The 26,801-nt window shown below is 36.9% G+C and overlaps 1 protein-coding gene across 4 annotated transcripts; it reads right to left on the bottom strand.

Annotated features, from left to right (window-relative positions):
• Positions 1–11,411: 11,411 nt before the first annotated feature.
• LOC145688311 (transmembrane protein 69-like) lies at positions 11,412–26,509 on the bottom strand. Of its 4 annotated transcripts, none has more exons than XM_081762350.1 (2): positions 26,490–26,509; positions 11,412–12,942 (listed from the first exon to the last, which is right to left on the bottom strand). In XM_081762350.1, exon 2 carries the CDS (start codon positions 12,927–12,929, stop codon positions 12,147–12,149), a length of 783 nt encoding a protein of 260 aa, XP_081618476.1. In that variant the 5' UTR covers positions 12,930–12,942; positions 26,490–26,509; the 3' UTR covers positions 11,412–12,146. The 4 variants fall into 4 exon arrangements, with proteins under 4 accessions (XP_081618476.1, XP_081618474.1, XP_081618475.1 ...); XM_081762348.1 differs by lacking the exon at positions 26,490–26,509 and adding an exon at positions 26,401–26,488; XM_081762349.1 differs by lacking the exon at positions 26,490–26,509 and adding an exon at positions 26,090–26,237.
• Positions 26,510–26,801: the final 292 nt, after the last annotated feature.

Below are 26,801 nucleotides of genomic sequence, written 5' to 3'. Positions count from 1 at the left end.
GTTAAGTCCAAAAATTCATTGTGACGTGTATCTTAAGAGGGGAAGGGAATTCAAGTACATTCCATTACCCTATACTTCAGTTCGAAAAAAAAAAGTGTCTTTCAGCTAGTCAGAGGTATAAATTAAATCCACATAGTAGTCTGGAAAATAAACAATGAGAAATAAAACGAACGAAGAGGATATTAATAATTAACTTCTTTGCAAGAAATGAGTAGAACATAAAACTAAAATGACGTTTTCAAGAACGGATTGGGAACTCCTTGCTCATACATTTAGCGTTACTCCTGTAATAGTTGCGTAATGGAAACACAACACCCTTGAAACGAGTGTGAAATGAAAAAGAAAATAAAAATAATAAATTTAAGCTTAAGTTTTAACAACGCTCCACTTTAACACAACTAAGGACCAGAAAGATTGTAACAAAAGCAACTGACTGATGATCGATGAAAGTGATGGAATAACGAAGTTAGAAGAAACGGGGAAAACTCGAGAAAAACCCATATTAAATATGTTAACCACCACCACCAAACTCACATGGATGGCTAAAGTCCCCCTACAAATGATCATGTCAACAGAGATACAGACATCATAATATCTATTAAAATTCGGCGTAATCACCGCCAGCTATGATTACCACACGCAGTTGCTCCTGCATGCTTGTATTAAGTGCAGAAAAATGGCAGGTTATTGCAATAATACTGCCATACTCTTAGAACATCTACTTCTAGCACTGTTTGGTTTATATCCTCTCACCTTTCCATACATTGCTGCACATGAAACCACTTCGACGTTCCACCAGGTTGAGATCAGGAAACTGCGGAGTCCAGTCTATGTAGATGAATTTCGGGCGTTCTTGTAGTTACGCCTGGATATGTCTGGACGTATGCAGAACATTGTTATCGTGCAGGAACACAAAATTCCTCTTGGTTAATATGTTGTCATAGACGTCTCTACTGCAATCGAGTTGTGTGACCCTACTTCGATTCTTCTGATATTTTTCTTTGGTATTTGTCTTATGTTGGCACTTATCAGCACTATGCATTATTTGTAGTTATAACTTTTGCCCTCTTACATAATGTATTCCAGACTTTCATTACCTCCCTCCACAAAACTATGGTGTTATCTAATTCTCATATTCTTCACACTAGTCGGTGTAGGAATCCCAGACTCTCAAGCATGTGTACATTTACTTGTCTAACACATAGACTCATTAGCGTATCCTGAAAATCTGAACGCGTTTACCGCAGCTTATATAGGACAAAATGTTCACAACAACATTTCTCGTTAGCCTAGATATTCCATTTTGATTAATTCTGCCATGACCGGTCCCAAGCTCGTGCTGAGAAAGGGGGAGGGATCCCCTATGGCTTAGGTCTGAATTGCATGCATTGTGGCAGTTCGTAGCTTGAGGAGATCACAGCTCGGAAAGTATGTGGAAACAATATACATCTCGTTATGTCATGTGCGGCTATGGTGCTATATTGTGCTGTAGATACCACCTGTTTGCATGACAACCTACTGGCAGAGGTGAGGCTTGTATCCTCTGAAATGGGCGATTAACTCGTGCCACTAGATCCTGGAGAGTACTCGCTATCTTGTCACGGCCTCATTAAGGTAGGTAGTGGAAACTGCCACCCCTGCCGGCGGAGGTGAGGCTTCGGCTACCCTCCAAAATGGGCAACTAGATCGTGCCCTTGGGTCCTGGAGACACGACTACGTGGTAATCCAACACATATGAAAGAGGGGTACTGATGTGCCTAGAGGGGCGGATTCACGCCCCACCGGGAGGATGTAGGTACAGCCCTCAAAGAGAGTTTCGTGCGTGCTCTTGGATCCGGGATGGAATACTTGTATGCTAACGTGCACTCGTACCTCAATAGTAAGAGAGGTAACGATGACTAAGCCTGAGATTAGAATTCACGGCTCTACTACGGAAGCTGCCGCTACGAAATGGTTGTTGTCTTTAAAGGGAAACAGTTTATATCAGCCATTGGGTCTAGAACTGTACGGTGTATCTCTACTGTAATTAGCGCAAGTCCTCTTGTATTGCTTGGTCGATCCTACCGGGAGGGGAATATCAGTTTACTCACTGCAGTGGGACTGAACGGTGACTAGGGAAAAGTATCAATCCCAAGTCTCTGATTGTTTTTAATTACAGGAAAAGGGAGGAAACCTTGGAAGCTGGCAGTGTCGATGTAAACCGTTACGGAAAGGGGCAAAAATCACTTCCCCTCTACAAGAAAGGAATTTTCCCATACTGTACGATTGAGCAGAAAGCTTGAAGGTTCTTGCAGACACTTAGCGATCAACTTGCCCCTCCCCCGCGAAAGTGCGTCGATATGTGTAGGATGGTTTGTCGCAGTGTGTAGAGATATACTTGAATTCTTGCTTTATCCGCTAGGTGTTAGTGCTGTCTCGAACTGAAGTACAGAAGACATCGTAAAAGCAAGACTGATCTTTTAGAATTACATTTTGAGAAATTTCTCTGATAAATTATGCTTTGATCGTAATTTCCCGGCGGTAAACGGAATAACGTGGAGAAATGTCCAGTGCAGACAGTACATTCAGTCATTGAAATAAAAATAAAATGATAAACGTTAACTTTTACTTCTTCTTCTCTTACTGCTAGAATTTTTAAACCTTAAATATAAATACCTGGAGAGTGATGCCCATACAAATTATACGAAGTATTATCACGATCCTCGAAGTTGTTTCTCGAGTACGATAAGGTTTTTCAACATTTCGATATTATATACTAGGAAATACCCTCACGTGTTACTACAGGCAATATTTTGCATTCTTTCCTCTACACTCTTCATATAGACTTCCTTTGATCTCGAACTCTTACATAAAATTCAAACGTTTTCAATGGTCATTTTTTTTACTCCTATCCCTTTTCTTCCATTCTAGAAACGATGAAAAGTCTAATACGAAACTTCTTGTTTCTAACATTAACAGTCGCATAACAATGCTATTTTTACGTTAGTATATACTAATGGTGGAGTAAGTTATAATGGCTCTTTGTATTTCTTGCATTGCGTTGCAAAATTCTGCGAAGATTGGTACGAAATGACTTCCATGGGCTTATTATAACAACAGCAATCCCCCGTCCCTGTCTCTTCCCTTCCAGGATAAATACCAAAGAAATGCTGAAACAAGTGTTTAGTTTAAGTGGGAAAAATCGAAATACTGAATTTCACGTCTTTAACCTCACGCGATTCCAACATATGGAGACAGTGCAATGACTGCAACCTCCGTATTCCTTTTATCACCTAAGACAAAAATTAGCCTTCAATACTCCTTGTACTTTTACTGCTGTGTTTCTATGTAACATCTAAGGCCTTATTCCGTAACGGTTTGTGGAAAACTAGAAATAACAGCATTAGCATTTACAAATGAATTTTACTACTATTCTAGTGGAATCATTTCCAACTGGCCGACATGCGAAGTCGGAGCAAAAGGAAACAGGTAACGCTGAAGAGATGTGTTAGCAGTATGACAATAGTCATAGATTTACAAGCGTGCACTTGTAAATCCATCAATCCTACCATCACAATATTTTTGCATGCCTATCATCAGAGTTTTCACCAGCGCCAAGTTTTCATTTGTATATTATATTACTCTCGTTGACTGAAAATAGAAATATAACGTCACCAAGCACCCAATCACATTTTTTTCGACTTTCGTGCACAAAGTGTAGAACCTTGAAATTTTATCGAATGGAACCTTGTCATACTCTTTCCTATCGAAACACTACCATAAGTTAACAATTTATATAAGTTACAAGAATTTATTTCAATGGAGTAATAGTTTTCATAATGAGACTTACTTAATTACGGTTTTTCGCCGAATAGTAATTAGCAGATCAAAGTTATATCAGATATTTTTTCCTCAATTGTAGGTCAAAAAGGGAGCACACCCCAAATTTTGCAAATATTTTGTTCAAACTAATGATCCAAGCCAATTTACATAAAAGCTTCATTAGTCCTGTCCAGATACGTATGATGAATAATAAATTTACATCTCAGAAGCCACTTCGGTACTTAGCTAAAACAACTTCTCGAAATTACAACTATATATTTTCTAATATATATACCTATATTTTGCCAGGCTCTCAGTTACATTTGCATGATTCAACGTCCAAGGCATTATTATTAAAGAAATAAAATGGGCATACGCATTCCTGAAAAATGGGAACTGACGCGAACACATGCCTCTGGTATGTTAACTGAGAAAATTACGGAATAGCTTTACACGGTTGTAGATGTGAACACACAAACTCGCTTCTCTTCACAAATTTTTAACTTATGGGTTTTGCATAAGCTACCACATAATCTATATTTACGAATTTCAAAATCTCGAATTTATTCTGACACTTTTCTCTCCCTCATCTTTTGACACTAAAGCGCATTCAACAGTAAAGAAAGAAATATCTCTAACAATCACTATTTCGATAGTGCACACATAATTTAAAGAAAGAATGAAACAAGACAATGGAGTCCAACCTCGCAATCACCATTGTTTGGGATAAATCATGTCTGCTTTCCAACTCAATGCATGTAAGCAGACACTTATCTATACTCTTAGAATTTCTTATGCAGCAAGCCTGTACTCATCTAATAATACACATACTACAGGCTTCAGAAAAGAATATAAGCCATTAAATGATCAATAAAAAGCAATCCTACTGCTTTTTTTAAAGTTAAGTTGTATTAAATTTATAATGCACAACAGATACTTCATTATAGCCGCTTTAGTTCTTTACTTTATATCCTAATGGTAAATCTGTACATATTTAAATTCTGGATAACATTGCGTTTGGGGAATGTACAAGACAAACACGGAAAGGTTTCATTGCTACAGTTTGAGATAAGATATGACAAAGCCTTTTGCTTTGTAAAGCATATACAAATATGAACACAAAAAATTGTTATTAACGTACTGAAAACTGTTACTATCATTTTTTTAAACTCATACCGGATACAAAAGTACATTATTGATTTAATAAGATTGGAGGAAAGGAATATATTTAAAAAAAAAAGAAAAATGCACATAATATTTGTCCCCCACAAAGCTCGTACGATATAAGCTTGAGATTGTGCACCACTGAAGCCTCCGCGCCTCAACTGAGGGCACTGGATGTTATTGCAAACGTTCATTATTAGCAGTTACCGTGCTATATAAAGAACTCAGCAGCTTACTACCTACTACACTTGGACATTAAATCTTTCGTGTAACGTCTAGTAACTGTGCTTTGAAAGCATATGTGAGATGTGAAACACGCACACGGTGTTTATCAACCATGAAATCTATTTGACTCGTTATGACCAAATCAGGGAGTCAACGCACCATAAATGTACGCTCGAGCACTGAGTCACCGTGGCTCTAGTTCTGAAAAATCTATAATGTGTTGTATTAAAACAGACTTTAGCACTACAATCAACAAAGGGCTTTAAGAGACTACACAGCTTTTATCTAGGCGATGCGTAGCGAGCAACAGCTCCCATCGGCAGTATTTCTGGCTATCAACATGAGACTTTTCTACTACTCAATTCAAATTTCTTTCCCACCTCCTTCACAATACTGAGTCAACATCAATTATGTACCCAATGGGGCTCCAAACCCCGTACTACATGTATCGAAGATACGTGATGCTAATATGCTAACTATTTCGCTTTATGAGATTACTATTGTGAAAAATTAATAAATAAGTTCTGAGATAAGGAAATGTTTCACTAAAACTATGCACACATACATGATAGTTTAAAGAAGTTGCTTTTCACAAAAGAAACGAACACAGATGATTAGGTAATACCTTTTTCAAAATCTTGGGACGCGTGATTCAAGTTGGTTGCCATAATTTTTATCATATGTGAACTACGAATAAATAAATAAATAAATAAATAAATAAAAATCTACAATTCGTAAGTCTAGAACATTTTGTTACATAGAATAACATTTTGTTTCTTCGTTCTGAAATAACCAATGACAAGCAACGATCGAAAAAACCCAGTAACAAACAGTAATATATCATTTAATATATCACGATTTGATGATAGAGTATTACGATAAATTTTTAACACATTATTAGAAGAATATTCCACCTATGCCGCTTAAAAAATTGATGTAAGTTAGAAAAGATATATACATAAATAACAAACTAAAAGTTACTTAAATTTTATTTTACCTGATCAACAATGAATCGATGAAATAAAACGTTCACATTTATAATTTATTCAGTGGGTGAACTGACCTCAACTAAATGTCTACAAGAAATAACTTACCGGGCATAACATCTCAAAAACTTGTTTTGTACCATGACTAGACCAGAAAGTAACAATGATGCATATGACCGGAAATGTTTAAAAATTTCTGTCTGCTCCAATTCCAAACATTTCACGTTAGAACAGTTTCTTTATTTACTGATTATAGAGTGGCCAACTTGAATCATGTGCACTGTAAATGAATCACACTTGCAAAATAACTAGACACCAAACAATAGTTCCAGTTTGGATTGGAAATGGACCACAAAAGATAAATAATACAGTTCTTAAAAGTAAATTTCATTACAATGGATTCTAACAGATCATATGTAATACTGTACTGCGTTGTTCATTACAATAGTCTTATAATAATTACAGCAGAAAGTAACACAATAAATAAATAAATAAATAATGCCAGTGAATACTTTGCGAAGAAGTTCAAATGTCTATATTTCTTCTAATAGAAAACATAGAAGTTTTTAAAGTTAAATTTGTAAGTTCTACGGTAAACACAATGTCTTCAGCGCCCTATAAGAACCGGTTTCGAGCGTCTTTATCAACTGAACCTTACTTCCTATAAGATAACCGCAACACGAAATTTGGTAACATAGAATTATAATTACTGAAATTTATAGAAAGTCTCGCTTTGACAGCTGCCACTCATGTATATGTATTAAAATATGCTACCCACAATTTTTTTAGAAGTTTTTGTTTGTTTGTTTGTTTTTCTTCAACATGAATACACTCTGTTTTACCTTCGACAAGTACATTCAAAGGCACCATCTTCTGCTGGGAAAGGATACCCAGTTCACTGTCAAACAATCCATATATATGTTCATCATATATGATTTGGATTTTTTTTTTTTTAATTTGTCCATTAACTTAAAAAACAGCGAAATTTTATAAGACATTTCAGATCTCTCTTCCAAAAGGAGATAAGTCAAAGCAGAAGCTAGTTGATCTTGCTATTTTTTACACTTATTTTGAGAAAAAAAAAAACAATTTTAGTTTTGGTTTCAGTGACCTAGCACTTACTAAGTATTGCCATTACGAAAAAGCTATGGAACTAAGTGATCAGTATCTTTGAGTTACTGCATATTACTCTCTTCAAATTACAGCTTTAGCCAGTACTTTCAGACTTTCAACGTTTAGTTCTATAAGACTTCGTGCTCAATACAATTTATATAAAACTAACAATATTAAATTACTGTTCATTTTTCTATCATTTTGAAAAATATATTTCAAAACTTTTGACAAGTACCAACAAATCTGAATAAAACATTCACATATTATCAGCTCCCGGCGTAAGCATACAGGAGCTTATAGTTTCACTCCAGTGTATGGTTGAACGTGTTGGTGTATCTATGTAGTACTTTATTTCTCGATAACTACTGGTCTGATCTGGACCAAATTTGGTAGGCAAATAGCCTATGGTCAAGCAAATAAAAATGTCTATATTTTGTACCTAGACTCGGTAAAGTTCGACTCACCTTGCATGTGGTACTTTTCTTTTCGGTAACTACTGGCCGAATCTAAATCAAATTTGGTGGGCAAAGAGTCCATGGCAAGGAAATAAAAACTGCTATATTTGGTGGCCAGGCTCGGCTCGTATTGTATATGATACATTATTTCTTGGTAGCTACTGGCCGGATTTGAACGATATTCGATTGGGAAATAGCCCGATCACTATGTTTGGTGGCCAAGCTTGACTACGGAGAGACCCGGCTCAATAACGAAGGCTTTGTTTCACAGCTCTGCACGCCGGAAACTACTGAGTTCGGCTACCTCGTCTTGCTGATATATATGTAAATATACATGCTCAAAAATTAAACATAATTAGAAATAACACGAAAGAGCACACAGAAAACACATGTCAATACTAAAATTACTATCCTGTAAAGAACAACCCTGTACACCGGCTGTCGATTCTGATTCTGTGGTGGTGGGAATCGAATTTAAAAAAAAAAAAAAAAAAAAAGGCGTATCTTGCTAGCAACTCAGAGCAATTTGTTTCTGGTAGCAAAAGTGACAGAGCCCATTTGGATGACTTCCAGTGGGATAGAATCGTTCAATAATTGGACGGGGTCAAATACAAATTCCACACTGGAGAAGCCGAATGTCCTACAAGCAGTCACTTCTTCATCAACGGGATGCAAATGTGCCAGACGCTTCAGTAGGGGATGTCTCACGGCTGAAAAGTCCAGTCTTTAGCACTATCACACGACCAAAGGCTGGTGACAGCAAGGGACTTACTAGGTACTTTTTCGCCGTCACTAGGATAACTGTTTACAGACATACAGTGTGTAGAGGATTTCATGAACATGAACTGTATGAACTAAGACCTGCAACATGTGCCCCACTTGACCGCCACTTTCACAAGGGATAGTGGAACATGGTCTACTGGACACCAAGACCGAGCACAGGGACAGTAGGACTGTGTATTGTTGTTCACAGAAAAGTCCAGGTTCAGTTTACAAAGTGACACTCTCTGTATTCTGATCTGGAACCCGTTACAATCCCTCAACATTCAACAACGGAACCATTATGGGAGAGGTGGTATCATAGAGTAGGACGGGATCATGCTGGGAAGTCGTACACCCTTATATGTATTCGAGTGGTTCATTTCGTGACCTCATTCTCCACCAACATGAACGGCTTTTCACGGATGCAGTAGGTCCTGACTTCAGTTTCATGGATGGCAGCAATACCTTGTTGACACAGAGTATACCAGGACGATAGCGCGCCAATTTGCTTTGTTGATTTCAATCCAGTATAGCATAAAAGGGGCGTCCTCGAACGACACATTGAGTAACGTTATTCACCCCAGAACTCTCAATGAGTTGGGTGTTCCCTTGGTGCAAAAACCTCAAGTTAGATATCCTTGTGAACAGTATGTCCAACCAATGTACGACATATAGTTATTGATGATCACACAGGATACTGACACCAGAAACGAATGACACCACGTACGGAGCCCCACGGTTCCTTCCGGACATATTTTGCTTGTTTTACGGACTCTAACTGAATACTTTTTTTCCCCTAGAGGTAGTACACACAAATTTGGCTCTATCTGCAAACATTCTATTGTAACACCGTGGCTCTAAATTCAATTAAGCATAATTTTTATGCACGAATGTATATAGATAAAATGCTTTTCTGATGGATTGCTGTCCCGGCACCTTTATGAGATTTATTCTATAACATTTAAAAAAAAAACCACATGACGTTTCATGTAAAATCAAAAAGATAAACTGATTCAACGTAACACGTAATAAATACATCTATAGTATACAGTAATACATTGCAAAAGTGACCATCAAGTAATTTCCTTGAGCTATCTGTTCTCTCTAAATTATTAGTGTACCGGAAAGTTCCCCATCACAAAAAGTACTGAACACGCACACACACACATACACTGGTCTCATAATCCCTCCCGAAATAACTTAGTATCTCTATTTCTTGAATATTTCATAAACTGGACATTGTTCTCCGATGACATAACATGCATCATTTGCTGTACAGAGAAAAACGAAACAAGAATTCACATAGATGAAGGAGGAGGCACTGAAACCTACAAGTAGCAGCAAGTTATGACTTTTTGAAGGCAGTTAGCAACAGCAGGAAACATCTTACACTGTGTTCATGAAGTTCGTGAAACACTGCAAATGGCTGTATTTTCAAAGGGGGGCAGATATGTTCCTGAATATATATATATATATATATATATATATATATATATATATATATATATATATATATATATATATATATAAATCATTCATCAAATTCTGAACTTTAAAATCATTACTAAGCAACGACAGTAACACGTTACATTCGTGGAAAGTAGTGCTGAGCTGAAGAAAGCATTTTCTGGACTTGAATTTGCGTATAATTTCGTTACAAATGTGTAAAGACTATTTGGTGCTCCGTACCGGGAAGATCCACATATGTAGAATGCAATAATGAAGTGGCAATTCGAAAACAACGGATGCCTGTGAGATGGTAAGCATTCGGGATGGCCTAGTATAAGAAAGATGGAACAAGAGACGAAGGTTTTCCACGAAGTTCATGTCAAAGTCAGGTCACATCAACTAAATACGATATAGAAAACATTTTGCAAACGTTTACAAATCCTAAAATTGGAGCTCCTGCTAGTAATTGCAATTAATAAAGAACTACGCTTGGCGTTGTGCGCTGAAATGCAACAACGCATTGAAGAGCAGGAAGTTCATCCTCAGTGACGATGGGGATACGGGGATAAGAAATTCCCACTGGTAGGCCAAAATCCTCGAAATTCACCACGTAACACAGGAAGTTGTTGTAAGGTTCCTTTTCTTCTTCGCTGAGGCAATAGCTACTGGAACGTTATTTTCGTTCATGTTACGGTTATGAACCACAACTGGTGACATCCGGCAAGTACTAATGATACAGTTACATGCATCTCCATTTCATTACCATAACGATGTTCGTGAGCACCAGAATGAGGAAGTGCTGCACTGTTTGGATTAACCTTGTCTCGGGACATGACTAGCCACTCCGGATTGGCCACAAAGGTCACCAAACTTAACCCCATGCAACTTCTAGTGGGGTTATGAGAAGAATGAAGTGTACATTTCACAATTATTACAGGATCACGATATGTAACACCTCACCACAGCAACCATCGCTACGGTCATACTTGATCTGCTCAGTTGGGTACGGGAAACAACTAGACTGTCGGACAGATGTGTACTGTGTTGCCAACGGTAACACACTGGGCATTTGTATAACGTAGAAAAATAACTTGGTGAGTGTATTCCATTTCATAATCAGAGAAGTACATGTCTATGGGTTTCTGTGACAATACAGCAACTTGTAATGTTCCAAGAATTCTATGAACATGTATTTATAATAAGAATCGAAAGCAACTCTAAACCTATTATCGTCGTCGTTTGGAAGTTCTTACCAGTTACTTGCCAATACTAATACAACATTAAATAAATAAATAAAACATGAGAAATACAATACACTTAACAGCTTACTATATGCATGAGTTGCCTATAGTAACAGCAAATGACAAAAATGTACTGAATTAATTCTGCCAAAACACTATGTGAAATGTTAACATTTCACAATTTTTTAAGCTCTTAACAAAAATAGCTGTCTGTGATCGTTCTTACAGTGAGTTACGAAACATATCTGAGTTATAGTTACCACTCACAAACAATTAAGTATAATAAACTTAAACGGGACATAACAATATATGCAGTAAAATTTTACTAAGTATTTCAGTATTTGGGGGACAAAATGATTGTTCACTCAACAGAACGTCACAGGTAGACCACGAAATAGACACATGGCAAAGACACCCAATGTTAAAGATACTGTTATCTTTAAGCAAATTAATGACCAGCTGATATATGAGCGTCCGTTAAGTTTACTTATTTAGCTAAGCATTCTTTCTATGTTCATTTCAACCCAATAAGCGCTACATACGAATTTTAAGATCACTTGCACAGAATAGTTTAACTTTTAAACTAGTTCTCAATAACGACAAATATTTTTGAAGTTAAATTTAGCTAATTTTAACAAAGGTTATAAATGTTAACGAGTAAACGCACTGAGTAATTTGTTACCAAAGTGGACAAATTTTCTATCTTCAAACAAAAACGGAAAAATGTCAACACGTTATCACAAACTAAACATCTGTGAAACACATGATTAATCTCATTTAAGTTACTTACTCTAAACCAACATGCGTTTATGTGTGTACGGGAGGACAGCTAAATATAATACTCATCCCCCCCCCAAAAAAAAAAATAGTAATGTTGATATACACACACATTAAAGTATACTAAACGAAACTCGAGAATTACCGAATTAATACTTCGTTAATACTCGTTATCATTGTTTCCTCTTCTCTGTACTCATGATCAAACTACACATTAAAGTGGTCCATAATGCCAATACTGCCACTAAAGTGAGACAAAACCTCAAAGCTTTAAACCAAGTTGGGTATCCGTAGAATATTAAATCTAAGTAAGCAATAATTCCAAGTCCACCAATAACTGAAAGAACAGAAAATGCAGGCGGCATTAGCATCCCAGCCCATGCTACTAATGGAGAAGCCACACTCCATCCAAGATTTCGCCACGTAGGTGGTTGCACCCCATCTTCAGTCAAAGTAAACCCCCACCTAACACCACCTAAAAACGACAAAATACATGCCCCATAGGCTGCTTGAGCGTACGCTACACTAGGTACAAATATTCCCTGTGAAATAAAATAAAAAGGAACGGATACGAAAGGTATTAATCCCGATATTCCGAAGACTAATGCAGGTGTAGGAGACGAGCGAACCTCTTTCAAGTCTTTAATTAGTGCAAGTGCTTTTGTTTTCTTGTTTGCAGATACAGTTTGTGATGTTTGACGGCGATGATCGTAGAACCATGGAGATGACAAAACTTGGTTTCTATTAAGAACACATATTACTTGTTTATCTATCGACATACATGGTAATCTGCAATTACGTTTTCTAATGTCATTCTGCAATGATGAATTTGCCAGTGTGTGCAGAACGCATAAACTTCTACACTTTTCCATAAGTGGAACAAATCCCATTCCATTAGCTGGCCTTGAAACATGATGCAGTAACACATTAAACATCTTGACTTGGTTCAAGATCATCAGCACCTAAAAACTAAAATGAAAATAGAGTTAGCATCATTAAGCGAATAAAAAAATAATCATATTCATACATTTTTCAATGTAAACGTTGAATTTAACACATAGGTAACAATTTCAGATCAATGAATTACGAACTGATGGTTGTTTCAATTCAGTGGCATCAAATTTCTAGTTCTCCGCACCATATACATATTTAGAAATGTCCTTAGGGTATCAAGCAGTATAGATTTCGTCACTACAAAATGTATGTTCATTAATTATAATTTATGTGAAGATCTGTTCCGGTGTAACATCTACTAGTTTTCGACATACCAGTGTAAATACTATTTCAGATTGTATAATTATTATCTGCAAAATACAGTAAATTCCGAAGGAATTTGTATTATAAAATGAATGGAATTAAGCATGCGAAAGACCACGGAAGAACTACCAAGTGATCATTTGATATATGAGCACGTAAAAACAAAGGAGGGTAAGAGTGCACTTTGTACAGAACATTCATAGGAACCGATTCCTCGGAACAGTTCACAGATCAATTCCCCAAAACGATTCCATCAATCGGAGCAATTGAAAAATAAATTCTGGACAAGTCTTGGAGACCACCTAATGAGCAATCGTAATCCTAGTTCGCACCACTAATGCACCCACATAATGTAAAATTAATACACTGAGGTACATCCCAACAGCGACAACTAGGTTATGATTTCTAACCAAATGATCTACTACACTCACCAAGAATTTACTCTTCAATTGCTGCGAATAATGAAAATACCCTTGGGAACTGGTACTTAATTATTCCGATAAATCAATTCAGATCAAACGTTGACTATCCATTTTGAGATTTAAATGGGGGGACTGCCCTGCCGTGTCGTGACAAAACGCTGTAACTTTGGCGAAGAAGTTTTGCGAAAATGAGCCTTAAAGTTTTCATCCGAAAATGGATCTGTATCGTGTAAAACCAGTGTAACTAGACAATAATGGTCAACCAATCAATTTTCACCAAATTTAATCACACAACATGCATTTACGTAACATTACATGTAACCACGTGTTTCCAAAGTCAAGATACACTATTTCTACACGATACAGATCACATTTTCGGATGAAATCTTTAAGGCTCATTTTCGCAAAACTTCTTCGCCAAAGTTACAGCGTTTTGTCACGACACGGCAGTGCCGGTCCCCCAACCCCCTGCTCAAGAACGAGTAAAGAAGAGAAGACAGAACGAGAACATCCAAACCAACAATAAATAATAAAACCATACTGTATATCTAACGTAAGAAGGAAAAAATAACCACAAAATATTATTATTAGTAGTAGTAGTAGTATTAGTAATAATAATAAAGTCACACTCACCACTAATTATGAATCAACGCAGCATTATGAAGAAACATGAAATATATCTCACCAATAGAAAAAGTAGCAAACATTCTCTTCCATAAATAATAAACGAAATGACTTCGGCGCATTCGACCAACATTAAATTTGCGTCTGCTGAACAAACTCGTCCACCGATAAAGATAAATTCACATTATCAAAGAAGCTCTTTTTCGTCACAGAAACATACTTCTTAAAAGCCGAGCACTTCCTATTATGACATAGTAGAGAAACAAATAACCGTACACTATTAACAAATTTCGCAAACACAATCAACACTCGATCACATTCAGTACAGTTCTTCTCGATGTCAATCAATCCACAAAATATTGCGAAGCGGTAACAATTAATTTCACTATCACACACATGTTTGAAGCAAAAAATAAATTAATATCTGTAGCACAAAACTTGAAAAATGGCCTGTTTAATTCCTGGACAATATGAGAAGAACAAAGTGACATCGAAACTAACCTCGACTTGACACACTTGACCAATGCAACGCGCATGTTCAATTTGCAACATTCAAACATAGAGCATGATCAGTCAAGAATACACAACACCCAATCAGCGACATCAACACAACCAACCAAACACAGCACAGGACACAGTATCAAAGCCACCAACCGCTAAAACTCCAAAACAATGTTATCAACAGGAGGAGCAAAAACACCGATTCCGTACCTGTTACAAGTAACAGTGATTCTATTCCTCTAATGCCACATCCAGTGACAAAATCACTTGTTCTGCACAAAGTGCACTCTTACCGAAAGAGGAGAGGGAGATATCATTATAGAAAAGGAGGAGGCAGGATAAAATCAATAAATGATATGAGTGATAAGAAAGGAGACTAATTAGGAAAGTTTGACGACAAAAGGCAACAAAGTATCGAGAACCACAAAAGAACAGAATATGTGAAAATATTCCTTCTCAAGTCGGGGAAATAGTCGTGCTCCTCTTCACAAGCCACAAAGTAGAGTTGATAGTGAAAAGAAATTGGCTAGACGAAACAGAAAAAGACACAGGTAAAATATATTAAAGCTAGAAGGGAAGACTGAAGCTTTAGAAAGAAAAGTATGCAAATGTAATAAAAGAATAAAAAATTAAAGAATAGAACAGAAAAAGAAAAAGAAACTTCTAGAAAAAGTGTTACGAAACTTCTGGGAAAATAATGCCGTAGAAAAAGTATATACAGAAAAGGATCCTTTAGATAAACTGTCAGTCAGCAGAGAAAGTCAAACTTTAAAGAGAAAGATCAATAGAGGATAGGAGATTATAGTTTCTATTTTAACCAGGAAACTTATCAAGATGTATGGGTACCAACACTCCGTGAGGTCATTAACCTTTTACAGATCAACATTGAGGTACAATTTTGAAAGAAAGATGATTCAAAAAATCATACTCACAAGAGACGCAGTGGTTAATTTTCTTTTCCAACATATAAAGTTAGCAGATTATATATATATATATATCTATATATATAAAAGAGAACGCACAAAATCCTTTGTCCGCTCATCACGCTAATACGGCTGAACCGATTTCTTTCATTTTTGGGGGGTTGTTAGGATTTTGACCCTAGATGGTTTTTATCATATCACTTTAATTTTCAATTACCAGTGTCTTGAGATAATTGACCAATCAGGTGTTCATACGTACAAAAAATCCTTTGTCCGCTCATCACGCTAATACGGCTGAACCGATTTCTTTCATTTTTGGGGGGTTGTTAGGATGTGGACCCTAGATGGTTTTTATCATATCACTTTAATTTTCAATTACCAGTGTCTTGAGATAATTGACCATTCAGGTGTGCATACGTACAAATCCTTTGTTATTAGTTCATCATAGGTATAAAAATAAACGTACTTATATGCAACCCGCATGACCCTGTGACTCGGCGGGTTAACATAACTGACAGGCGCTATAAATCACTTGAAAGCGAAAAAGTAAAAATTATCTAAGTAACAAAGTTTATTGCGTTCTGGGATGACCGCAGCGAAGCGGGGCGGGTTGGGGTGACCGCAGCGAAGCGGGGCGGGTTAACATAAATGACAGGCGATATAATGTTAACATTAGTGCAATCTTCTATGGTTTTTATCATATCACTTGAAAGCGAAAAAGTAAAAATTATCTAAGTAACAAAGTTTATTGCGTTCCGGGGTGACCGCAGCGAAGCGGGGTGAACGCTGCTAGTATATATATATTTAAAAAAGCATATATTAAAGACGGCGACTTAGGAAACACAAGATGCTCTTAAATGATAATTAAATACAAACTTCATAATGATTTTGAAAAGAAGAGTCTTCACTTCAATGTAAGTTACAGAATATATTTCCGCTTAACAGTTTCGGGTTTGTTTCCCTGAAACAATCTGATAGAAAAACCTGTCTGCAGAACCCACAAAAATGAGAAAATGATAGTACTCTCAAGGAAACGTTTGAAACATAATCGAAGAAAATAAGACATTAGAAATTTCGAAATCTTTCTGCTGTGATGCTTCTTGTGAAAGACGTCTAGAAAGAAAAATGTCCAAGTTGTAAATTCAAAACAGTAAAAATCGAAGAGTTCCAAAATGAGGATATCAAGCATGTTACATGAGTTACAAGAAAAGTTCCTATCCTAGTAAAAGTTAAGTTAAAACTTTGTACTAAAATAGTAAACTAACTTTGGAAGGTACCAAACGAGAATTAGCACATGTTTTCTGTTATATTATTACGTAGATGCAGCACGTGGCTAAATGTAAATCATCAATACGAAGCCATAACAACATCAAAAGAAGTCTTAGTGAAAATTATCCTCTTTCACATGAACTGCTCTGAAAGCTATGAGTAAATATTTCCGCAAACTGCAAGGTAGTTACTATGATGGATCAAAACCCAAGTGTCATCATCGACAAAGGAAAGCTGTTGTACCTACTTCTTTTCCAACCATTTCTGTAAGCAACTGTTGCGGTACGTGACGTTTGGGCGCGGACGTTTGGGCCCCGCCGTTTGGGCACTGGACGTTTGGGCGCGAAGCCATTTGGGCGCCAGACGTTTGGGCGCGAGTTAAAAAGTCGTTATGTTAGGCGCTGAGTACTAAGTTCGAATCAAGATATCACAAGGTGTCTACTGTAGTGGAAGTCCTTGAATTATACTGGATTTTGTTTTACATACTAGAAATACTGGAATTTCAAAATTATAAAAACTGAATTAACAATTAAATTTTGTAAATTTAAGTTTCAACGAAAGTTAAGTGTGCTTTTTATTTGATAAGTTTTCAAGCCAAATGTAAGTCGACCAGACTACATATGATTGACTGCATTACATACATAGTGAGCCTATTCCATTAAAAAACTTAAAGCAGGCCTTCTGCTGTAGTTACGCAATAAGTGTGAATGTCAAACACATTTCTAGTGGCTAAATGACCAATATATGTACACTTAACTATTATTTTTCACTTTGAAATCGTTGTTTTTTTTTTCTTTCGCCACTTTCTTTAATGCAGATTAAATGCTTACAATGGGACGAAAAAAAATGTGTTAAGTTTTGATTTTTATATTGGAATGTTAATTAAAAAAAAAGTGATACCAGAAATACGGCATACTACAGTTCCTAAACTCTATGTGTTAGACATCCTGTATGCAAAATATGTCTTAGACACCATGTATGCAAAATATCTTTCCCTCAACTCGATTAGGATATAGGATTTTTAGATTTCTGGGTTCTTGGAATCTAAGACCATTTAGCCCGTCACGTTTGAGGGAGCACACTATCCGGGGAAAGAGAAGGAAGAAAGGATTGGGGAAGGAAGGAAGCGGCCTGGACCCATAAATTAGGTACCACCCCGGCATTTGCCTGGTGTGAATGAAGAAAACCCAGGAAAACCTCATTCAGGGTGGCTGGCCTGAAAGAGCGTGTTACACTTTTTCAACCGAGTGCCCCCACCGGGAATCGAACCCGGGACCGATCGCACCGAAGGCGAGAGTGTTAGCGACTACGCTGCAATCTTTTATTGGTAGTTCTTTATTGGACTTAAGGAAGAGAAGAGTTTGGCAAACGTAATACGAAAGAAAACAAATTTTAATATTCATAAATATGTAATTATTAACTTTCTTTAAAAAAATACAAAAAATAAATCAATATGTTTTAATTAACATTAAGAAAATTAACAGTTCGTCTGATTCCTTTATTTCCTAGCTTTCTTATATAATACAAAAATTAGATCAGAAGTACAAGAATCGTGAACAAGCGAAAAATCAATCCATAACGAGGTTAGGCAACAAATGCCACAAACGCATTAAACTATTTAATTTAGATGAATAAATAAGGTAGAGATAGAAAATATACAGATAAATGAGGTGAGATAAAGATAGAAGTGTAGGAAATGTATATATCTTGATTGGCGCTGTTTTCAGTGCCTAGCTTACTTTATATGTCGTAAATTGTGATTTTTACTATGTACCTCGCGCCCAAACGTCTGGCGCCTAAACGGCTTTGCGCCCAAACGGCAGCGCCAAAACGTCCGGCGCCCAAACGGCAGCGCCAAAACGTCCGCGCCCAAACGTCCTGTCCCGAACTGTTGCACATATGAATCCCCTGATGAAATCCGAACGATGGTGTGATTTGTTTCCTTCGTGGACATAAAAAAACTGCTTTATATTTTAGGACAAACTTACGAGTGAGCTTGACCACTGTTAAAATTTATTATAAATATAAGAACTCTTAATAATATTACAAGAACTCTTGTCATAATTTCTGGTGAACTTTTTTTTTTTAATCTATTTTACTTTCAAAACAGTACACGATTTTGGCAATAACCCCTTCATTTTAGTACTTCTTGTGCTTCGAATGTTTTCTATACTTCTAACGGAACTGCGTGTGAATGAAGTGTGATAGGTGTTCGCAAGGTTATTTATTTATTTTTATTTTATTTATTTGTTTCTCTTTCAAAAAAGAAGAAGGCGGTTTGAATGCAGTTAATACAGTGAATATATGTGGATATTCGACTAACTATTCCCAATCACCGATAATCAGCGGACTGTTATGTGAAAAACGCGGGACAGGACGTTTGGGCGCCACCATTTGGGCGCGGACGTTTCGGCGCTGCCGTTTGGGCGCCGGATGTTTGGGCGCGAAGCCGTTTAGGCGCCAGACGTTTGGGCGCGAGGTACATAGTAAAAATCACAATTTTCGAAATATAAAGTAAGCTATGCTCTGAAAACTAAGTGTATCTTTATCTCACCTCATTTCTCTATCTATTTTCTATCTTATTTATTCATCTAAATTAAAAGTTTAATGCGTTTGTGGCATTTGTTGCCTAACCTCGTCATGGATTGATTTTTCGCTTGTTCACGATTCTTGTACTTCTGATCTAATGTTGATCTAATTTTTGTATTATATAAGAAAGCTAGGAAATGAAGGAATCAGACGAACTGTTAATAATTTTCTTAATGTTAATTAAAACATATTGATTTAATTTTTGTATTTTTTTAAAAAAAGTTAATAATTACATACTTGTGAATATTAAAATTTGTTTTCTTTCGTATTACGTTTCCCAAACTCTTCTTTTCCTAAAGTCCAATAAAGAACTACCAATAAAAGATTTCCGCGCACTCGAGTTGAGAGAAGTGGCCCCGCGTAGCCTAGTCGCTAACGCTCTCGCCTTCTGTGCGAGCGCCCCCGGGTTCGATTCCCGGTAGGGGCACTCGGTCGAAAAAGTGTAACACGCTCTTTCAGGCCGGCTACCCTGAATGAGATTTTCCTCGTTCACACCAGGCAAATGCCGGGGTGGTACCTAATTTATAGGTCCAGGCCGCTTCCTTCCTTCCCCAATCCTTTCTTCCTTTCCTTTTCCCGAATAGTGTGCCCCCTCAAACGTGACGGGCTAAATGGCCTTACATGCCGAGAGCCCAGAAATCTAAAAATCCAAATCGAGTTAAGGAAAAGCTGTTGATACAGGGTGTCTAAGACATTGAGTTTAGGAACTGTAGTATGCTGTATTTCTGGTATCACTTTTTTTTTTTTTTTTTTTTTTTGATTAACATTCCAATATAAAAATCAAAACTTAACACACTTTCTTTTTTCGTCCCATTGTAAGCATTTAATCTGCACTAAAGAAAGTGGCGAAAGGAAAAAAAAAAAAAAAAAAAAAAAAAAAGGATTTCAAAGTGAAAAATAATACTTAAGTGTACATATATTGGTCATTTAGCCACTAGAAATGTGTTTGACATTCACACTTATTGCATAACTACAATAGAAGTCCTGCTTTAAGTTTTTTAATGGAATAGGCTCACTATGTACGTAATGCAGTCAATCATATCTAGTCTGGTCTACTAACCTTTGGCTTGAAAAGTTATCAAATAAAAGGCATAATTAAGTTTGGTTGAAACTAAAATTTACAAAATTTAATTGATAATTCAGTTTTTAGAATTTTAAAATTTCAGTATTTCTAGTATGTAAAACAAAATCCAGTATAATTCAAAGACTTCCACTACAGTAGACACCTTGTGATATCTTGATTCGAACTTAGTATTCAGCGCCGAACATAATGACTTTTTAATTTAACTCGCGCCCAAACGTCTGGCGCCCAAATGGCTTCACGCCCAAACGTCCAGTGTCCAAACGGCGGGGCCCAAACGTCCGCGCCCAAACGTCACGTACCGGAAAAACGTTTATATTTGTTTTTATTTCTGGTATTAGCGACTGTGCGTTATTTATGGACAAAGGTTAATCTTTGATTATTAATTGAAACTGGTAAGATTGAAATGATCCATCTTGCCCTCGTTATTTTGCCGTTGTTTTATTCAATGTACATCAAAGCATACAATTAACTTTCTCTGCAAGAGAGCTGTGACCGACTGAACTAAAGTTTTTGACCAATGCTAAAATGTTTTTCTTTATCATTTACATAATATTTTGAAATCGTCGCACAAACTATTGTATAAACTTAAGTAAAGCAGAGAGAGATACTTCAATTTCATCCAATGTACCAGAATTATGCTCACTCCTTGACCGAATTTCGATGACAACAGCTAACCAGTAAGGCTAGATGAGTCCGTTATATATCTTGGGTTTCTTCCGGTTTGGACTGTTTCAGCAGATGAATAGGATTTGTTAAGACGTGCGTGATCGAGGGAGGTACACACATTATGAGTCTGGCCTACAGGGATCTCACGTTCTTGGCAAAAGTGCTAGGAACCGTGAGAATCGAACAAATCCAATCAACTGAGATGGAGTGGAAGGGACATTTCACCCCACCACTGACAGCGCTACAGCCGATCACTTATTATTATTATTATTTATTTGGTTACTCTCTATTATTTCTATTGTTTGGTTATGATTACATATTTGCTCCTTCCATAAATGAGTTTGTCAGCCATTACTCTTCCTTCCCGAATAGATTCACCGGTAAAATTTCCAAACTTACGATCTGCTATTCACTCAATCAGTCCCTGCAGTCTTATTCAAATTGAGATTTCCCATTTTAGGGGGCATAATAAAATATTGCATTTCTTTTAAAAGGAAATGCACTATTATTACCTTAGCAAAGGCTTCTTAAGGCAAGAATTGCATTAAAGAGTGCAGATTAATTTTAGAAGGGCTGAGAATAAATACAGCGTCTGCACATATGTCATAAAAAGTACACGGCTAAATCATAAACCAACTTAAAAACACCAACCGATTTGTGCTAAGCGACCACTAAAACACACGAATGATATCTAACCGATTCAAATTAGGAGTTTATCTGTGGCTCCTGCGCGGGTTTGTGTCCGTAGGGGAAGGCGCGTCACTAAAAGTTTGAATATTCATAAAATGGATAGTGGGAAAACTTTCTTATGATATAAAAACGCATACTTCTGACGTAGCGCGGCTACGCTACACTTCTGTGATCCTTCTATAATCCCTTCATACAGCACTACACTTCATCATGTCTTCCTTAATGAAGTACTGCGTGCTAAAATGTGGTCAAGTGCTAAAGAGTATGTCTAGAAATATAGAAAACACTTAAAATTTATAGGAAAGAAATGGTGATTTCTTTATGTTTCCATGAAATTCGTGCTAACAAAAGAAATGGAATGTTTTCAAGTGTTAGAAGCTGCTGTTGGCACTATTTTAAGTGGAGGCGTGCTGACATCATACACCATGAACAAAATATACGCATAATGATTTTAGCGACATCTTCGTTTCCATGCATACTCACGGGTTCACTTTACAATGTCCGCTCCAGTTGGTATTCTTACGCAGAAGAGAGAAATTACGTTCAATTAATTTTAACAAAATGAGTTCGAACTTCCCCAACCCTAAGCTAACATAACTCTACCCTACCCCACTCTACTCTATCCTTTTACAGCGATCCATCTTATCGGCGTCCAACTGAAGCATGTATTGTAAAGTTTACCCATACTCACAATCGCAGACACGCCTACTCCCGTCAAGGTTCTACAACACAAGTATACATCCATTAAATTGTAATAAATAAAGTAATCAACCTGGCTACTGCCTTGCTTTCACTTGCTATCGCCCGCTTGGCATTACTATGTGAACTGAGTCTTAAGCTTTGATAAAGAAAGGAACCAATCTGGCTACTAATTCACTTTAACCTGTCTCTGGACCAGGGGATTGCATTTAATATCTCCCCCCAACTGTTTAATTTGCCTATTTTATGTCGAGAATAGAACCCAACCAACCCCTGTGGGGCTTCTAACCCGTTCCTCCTCCTCCTTCTACTACTATTACTACCACCACCCTATCCCTACTCCTACTACTTAGATTAGGGGAGATAGTAAATATCAGCCTCGACCAGGATTCTAGAACCTTTCCCCTGCTGCTCTCCTGACGTGAATCGACAAACAGCATTCACGTTTATAGTGATCACCTAGCACAGATTGTTTCTTACACTGTAGTGCCATTTATTTGGTATGGAGGCCAGACTTTCTCTGAGAAAAAAGTTAAAATTACGCTAATTTTTAGTTGTCTTCGGGTTAGGTAAGGTCAGGTTTAACCAAAATTACGCCTATTCTTACGTACGCTTCAGCTAACTACAAATATTCCCAAGGGCGCCAATTTCTCTGTAAATTTGGGGGGCCCATTCAAATGCAAAAGACATATATGTAGATTGTAAGACAAATTATGCATTCAAATTATGTCAAATATTGGGGTTAAGTTCCAAAGTTGGGCGTATGTTTCCAGCAAAATTTTTAAAATTTACAGGAAAGATATGGATAATTTGATCGTTTGTGCGCTTGATAATATATAAGAGTCTCGAAAACTCTATTTATTTGTTATATATAAGCGGTTATAAACATGGGACTATACTGCGAGCGGAGGGAACTACTTGGTGCAAGGTAACCGAACAGTTGCATTGTGGGAAAGAAACGAGCATTTATGTTATCAACATGGCGAATGTACAAGGGCAATGAACTAACAGTTTTAACATTTGTGAAGCAATACGTTCATAACGAGCAAAATCTTTTAAAAGCTTGTGAAGAGCACGGATTAATGAACCTAATAACAAATTGCAGAAAGTGTGCAAAGGAGATAACAGCGGAAAAACGTGGCGAAAGCGGACGCCCAACTTTGGAATAAATGCCAAATATTGTATGCGTGGGCTTACATGAGCTTTGGGGGGCCTCGGGACCCCCGGCCCCCTGGCATCGGCGCCCTTGAATTGTCACTACAGCCTTTCGCATATCTAACTCCCAGGAAGGTTCTAGAACACAGGTCCCCCCATATAAATTAGTACAGTGAATTTTTACTCCATTGACCTCTCAAACTACACACGAATCAATTACCCTTATGCAACATAAATTCATTTCTCCTGTTATTTTATTTTTATTTACGTTTGGCTTCCCACATCTAAACATAACCCCAATGTAGTTTTCATGGGATATTTCAGTATTTACAAGCAAAACGGTAATGTCCTGTCAAAGTGAATGTGCACTAAGGAATTCATAAGTAACACTTTTTAAGGTAATGACATTAAACTTCCTTATAAATAAACTAGCAGCGTTCACCCCGCTTCGCTGCGGTCACCCCGGAACGCAATAAACTTTGTTACTTAGATAATTTTTACTTTTTCGCTTTCAAGTGATATGATAAAAACCATAGAAGATTGCACTAATGTTAACATTATATCGCCTGTCATTTATGTTAACCCGCCCCGCTTCGCTGCGGTCACCCCAACCCGCCCCGCTTCGCTGCGGTCATCCCGGAACGCAATAAACTTTGTTACTTAGATAATTTTTACTTTTACGCTTTCAAGTGATTTATAGCGCCTGTCAGTTATGTTAACCCGCCGAGTCACAGGGTCATGCGGGTTGCATATAAATACGTTTATTTTTATACCTATGATGAACTAATAACAAAGGATTTGTACGTATGGACACCTGAATGGTCAATTATCTCAAGACACTGGTAATTGAAAATTAAAGTGATATGATAAAAAACATCTAGGGTCCACATCCTAACAACCCCCCAAAAATGAAAGAAATCGGTTCAGCCGTATTAGCGTGATGAGCGGACAAAGGATTTTTGTACGTATTGACACCTGATTGGTCAATTATCTCAAGACACTCGTAATTGAAAATTAAAGTGATATGATAAAAACCATCTAGGGTCCAAATCCTAACAACCCCCCAAAAATGAAAGAAATCGGTTCAGCCGTATTAGCGTGATGAGCGGACAAAGGATTTTGTGCGTTCTCTTTTATATATATAGATAAATTTAAAAAAAATCACGTTTTTCAGCCTGAAAATACCGGACCTACTCTGTGGCACAAGGGGCAACACATCATAGGATATAAAAGCACATGCGTTTAGCACAGGGGCGGATCCAGGACGGACTTCTGGCGGGGGCGGTAGTAATACTACTACTCAGAGCTACTTTTAAGAGCTCCAAACTTTTTATGGATGGGTTTATTTATATATAAAACAAGAATGTTTCCTCTTCTGGGAGGGCGATCGCCCCCCTGGATCCGCCCCTGGTTTGACATAGCAGGATTTTGCGATGCTTTGTGATCCTTTCATACGCTGCCTTCACATAGGGTAATAGTTAAGAACAGCTACTTCTCATCTCCCGTGCACGAGGATACATCTTACTGTTGCACTACCTACAGAAATGATTCTATATCATTTATAAGTGGTAATAGAACATACAACAACCCCAGATCATGTTGTATTCACACTCCAACATGCCGTGAGAATACAGCGTGATCTCCGTCTCTTCTGTGTTCTATTACTACTTGTACACCAAATAGAATCATTTTTCTACGTAGTGCAACAGTAAGAAGTATCCACGTGCACGGGACATGCGATATGTGTTTTCAAATCCCCCCACACACATAGTCATACACTAAGTACAAGGGCACACTATTATTCTCATACGATATAAAAAACAGATATTTCTAGAAAATCTCCCTAAGTACAAGGGCAAGAACTCAGTCTATTACCTACTTTTTAACATCCTAGATAGTCAATGAATAATTCCTGAAAGTATGGTGTTTCTCATTCTTCACTAAACGGAAAGTACGGCTCCTTAACTATAACCGTATCTCATTATATATGTGAGAGGTAAGATAGATAGACCTATACTTCGATTACCTACACAATCTTATTGTAAAATCAAGTGTACTTCTACTGTAGAACGAACTTATGCCTCTCTGAATTGTGATAGCATTGGTATTTTCTGTACAGAAATAATAATATATATAGAATAGAGTATGTTCATAGGCTTTGGAAGACACCTCTAATATCTCTGCTTGTACTGTAAATTTGTTATCCACACCACTAGTTCCTTATCTATAACCCATACCTTCTTCACCGATTTAATAGTCGAGACAAGAAATACTGTCGTGCAGTTATGAAGTGTATGAAGCATATAATAAATTAATAAATCATATTACATAGTAAAATATTAAAAATAGATACTGGAAAAGTATAGAATCAATATTCTTTTTTTTTTTCTTCTTCTTCTTTCTAAATGTATACCAAAAGCTATACGGGATATTAAGGACTGGATGAAAACATTTCATGGGCAATTCACATATGTAGCAACATAAGTTGAATAGGCATCAAAGCAATAATGAAAATAACACTTGAAAAAGTTGACAGAAAAATACCAACCAAGTGAAGAAAACTGTACCATAAGCCCCAGGAAAACCCACACTTTCTTCTTCATCATTAACTAGTAAAAGAAATTTATGGAACTTTACCTCCACGGTCGTAGGTATTAAGCCATGTCGACAATATCACTGAAGCAGTGTTCTGTACTAACACTGGGCAACATGAAATCTGTCCTTTACATAGAAATATGTTTTTCTTATGTAATTTTGCATGAGCAAATCAAATGTGTAATTTTTATGTATCACATACTAATTTTGTGAAAAATTGAAAAATTTTGTACTGCGAAATATCGTATTAGTACTGGTGGTGATGAAATATGATTAATATTTGGTTTGCTTATTGAAAATTTAGCTTACCTTTTCAGCAGCGAGGCTACATGAAACGTCAGACTACAGTTTAAG

Source organism: Thermobia domestica, chromosome 6, assembly GCF_964235325.1.
Source record: "Thermobia domestica chromosome 6, izTheDome1.hap1.1, whole genome shotgun sequence".
In the NCBI taxonomy this organism is placed as follows: Eukaryota; Metazoa; Arthropoda; class Insecta; order Zygentoma; family Lepismatidae; genus Thermobia; species Thermobia domestica.
The sequence above is the reverse complement of the archived record's forward strand: the minus strand, read 5'-3'. Positions and strand labels throughout refer to the sequence as shown.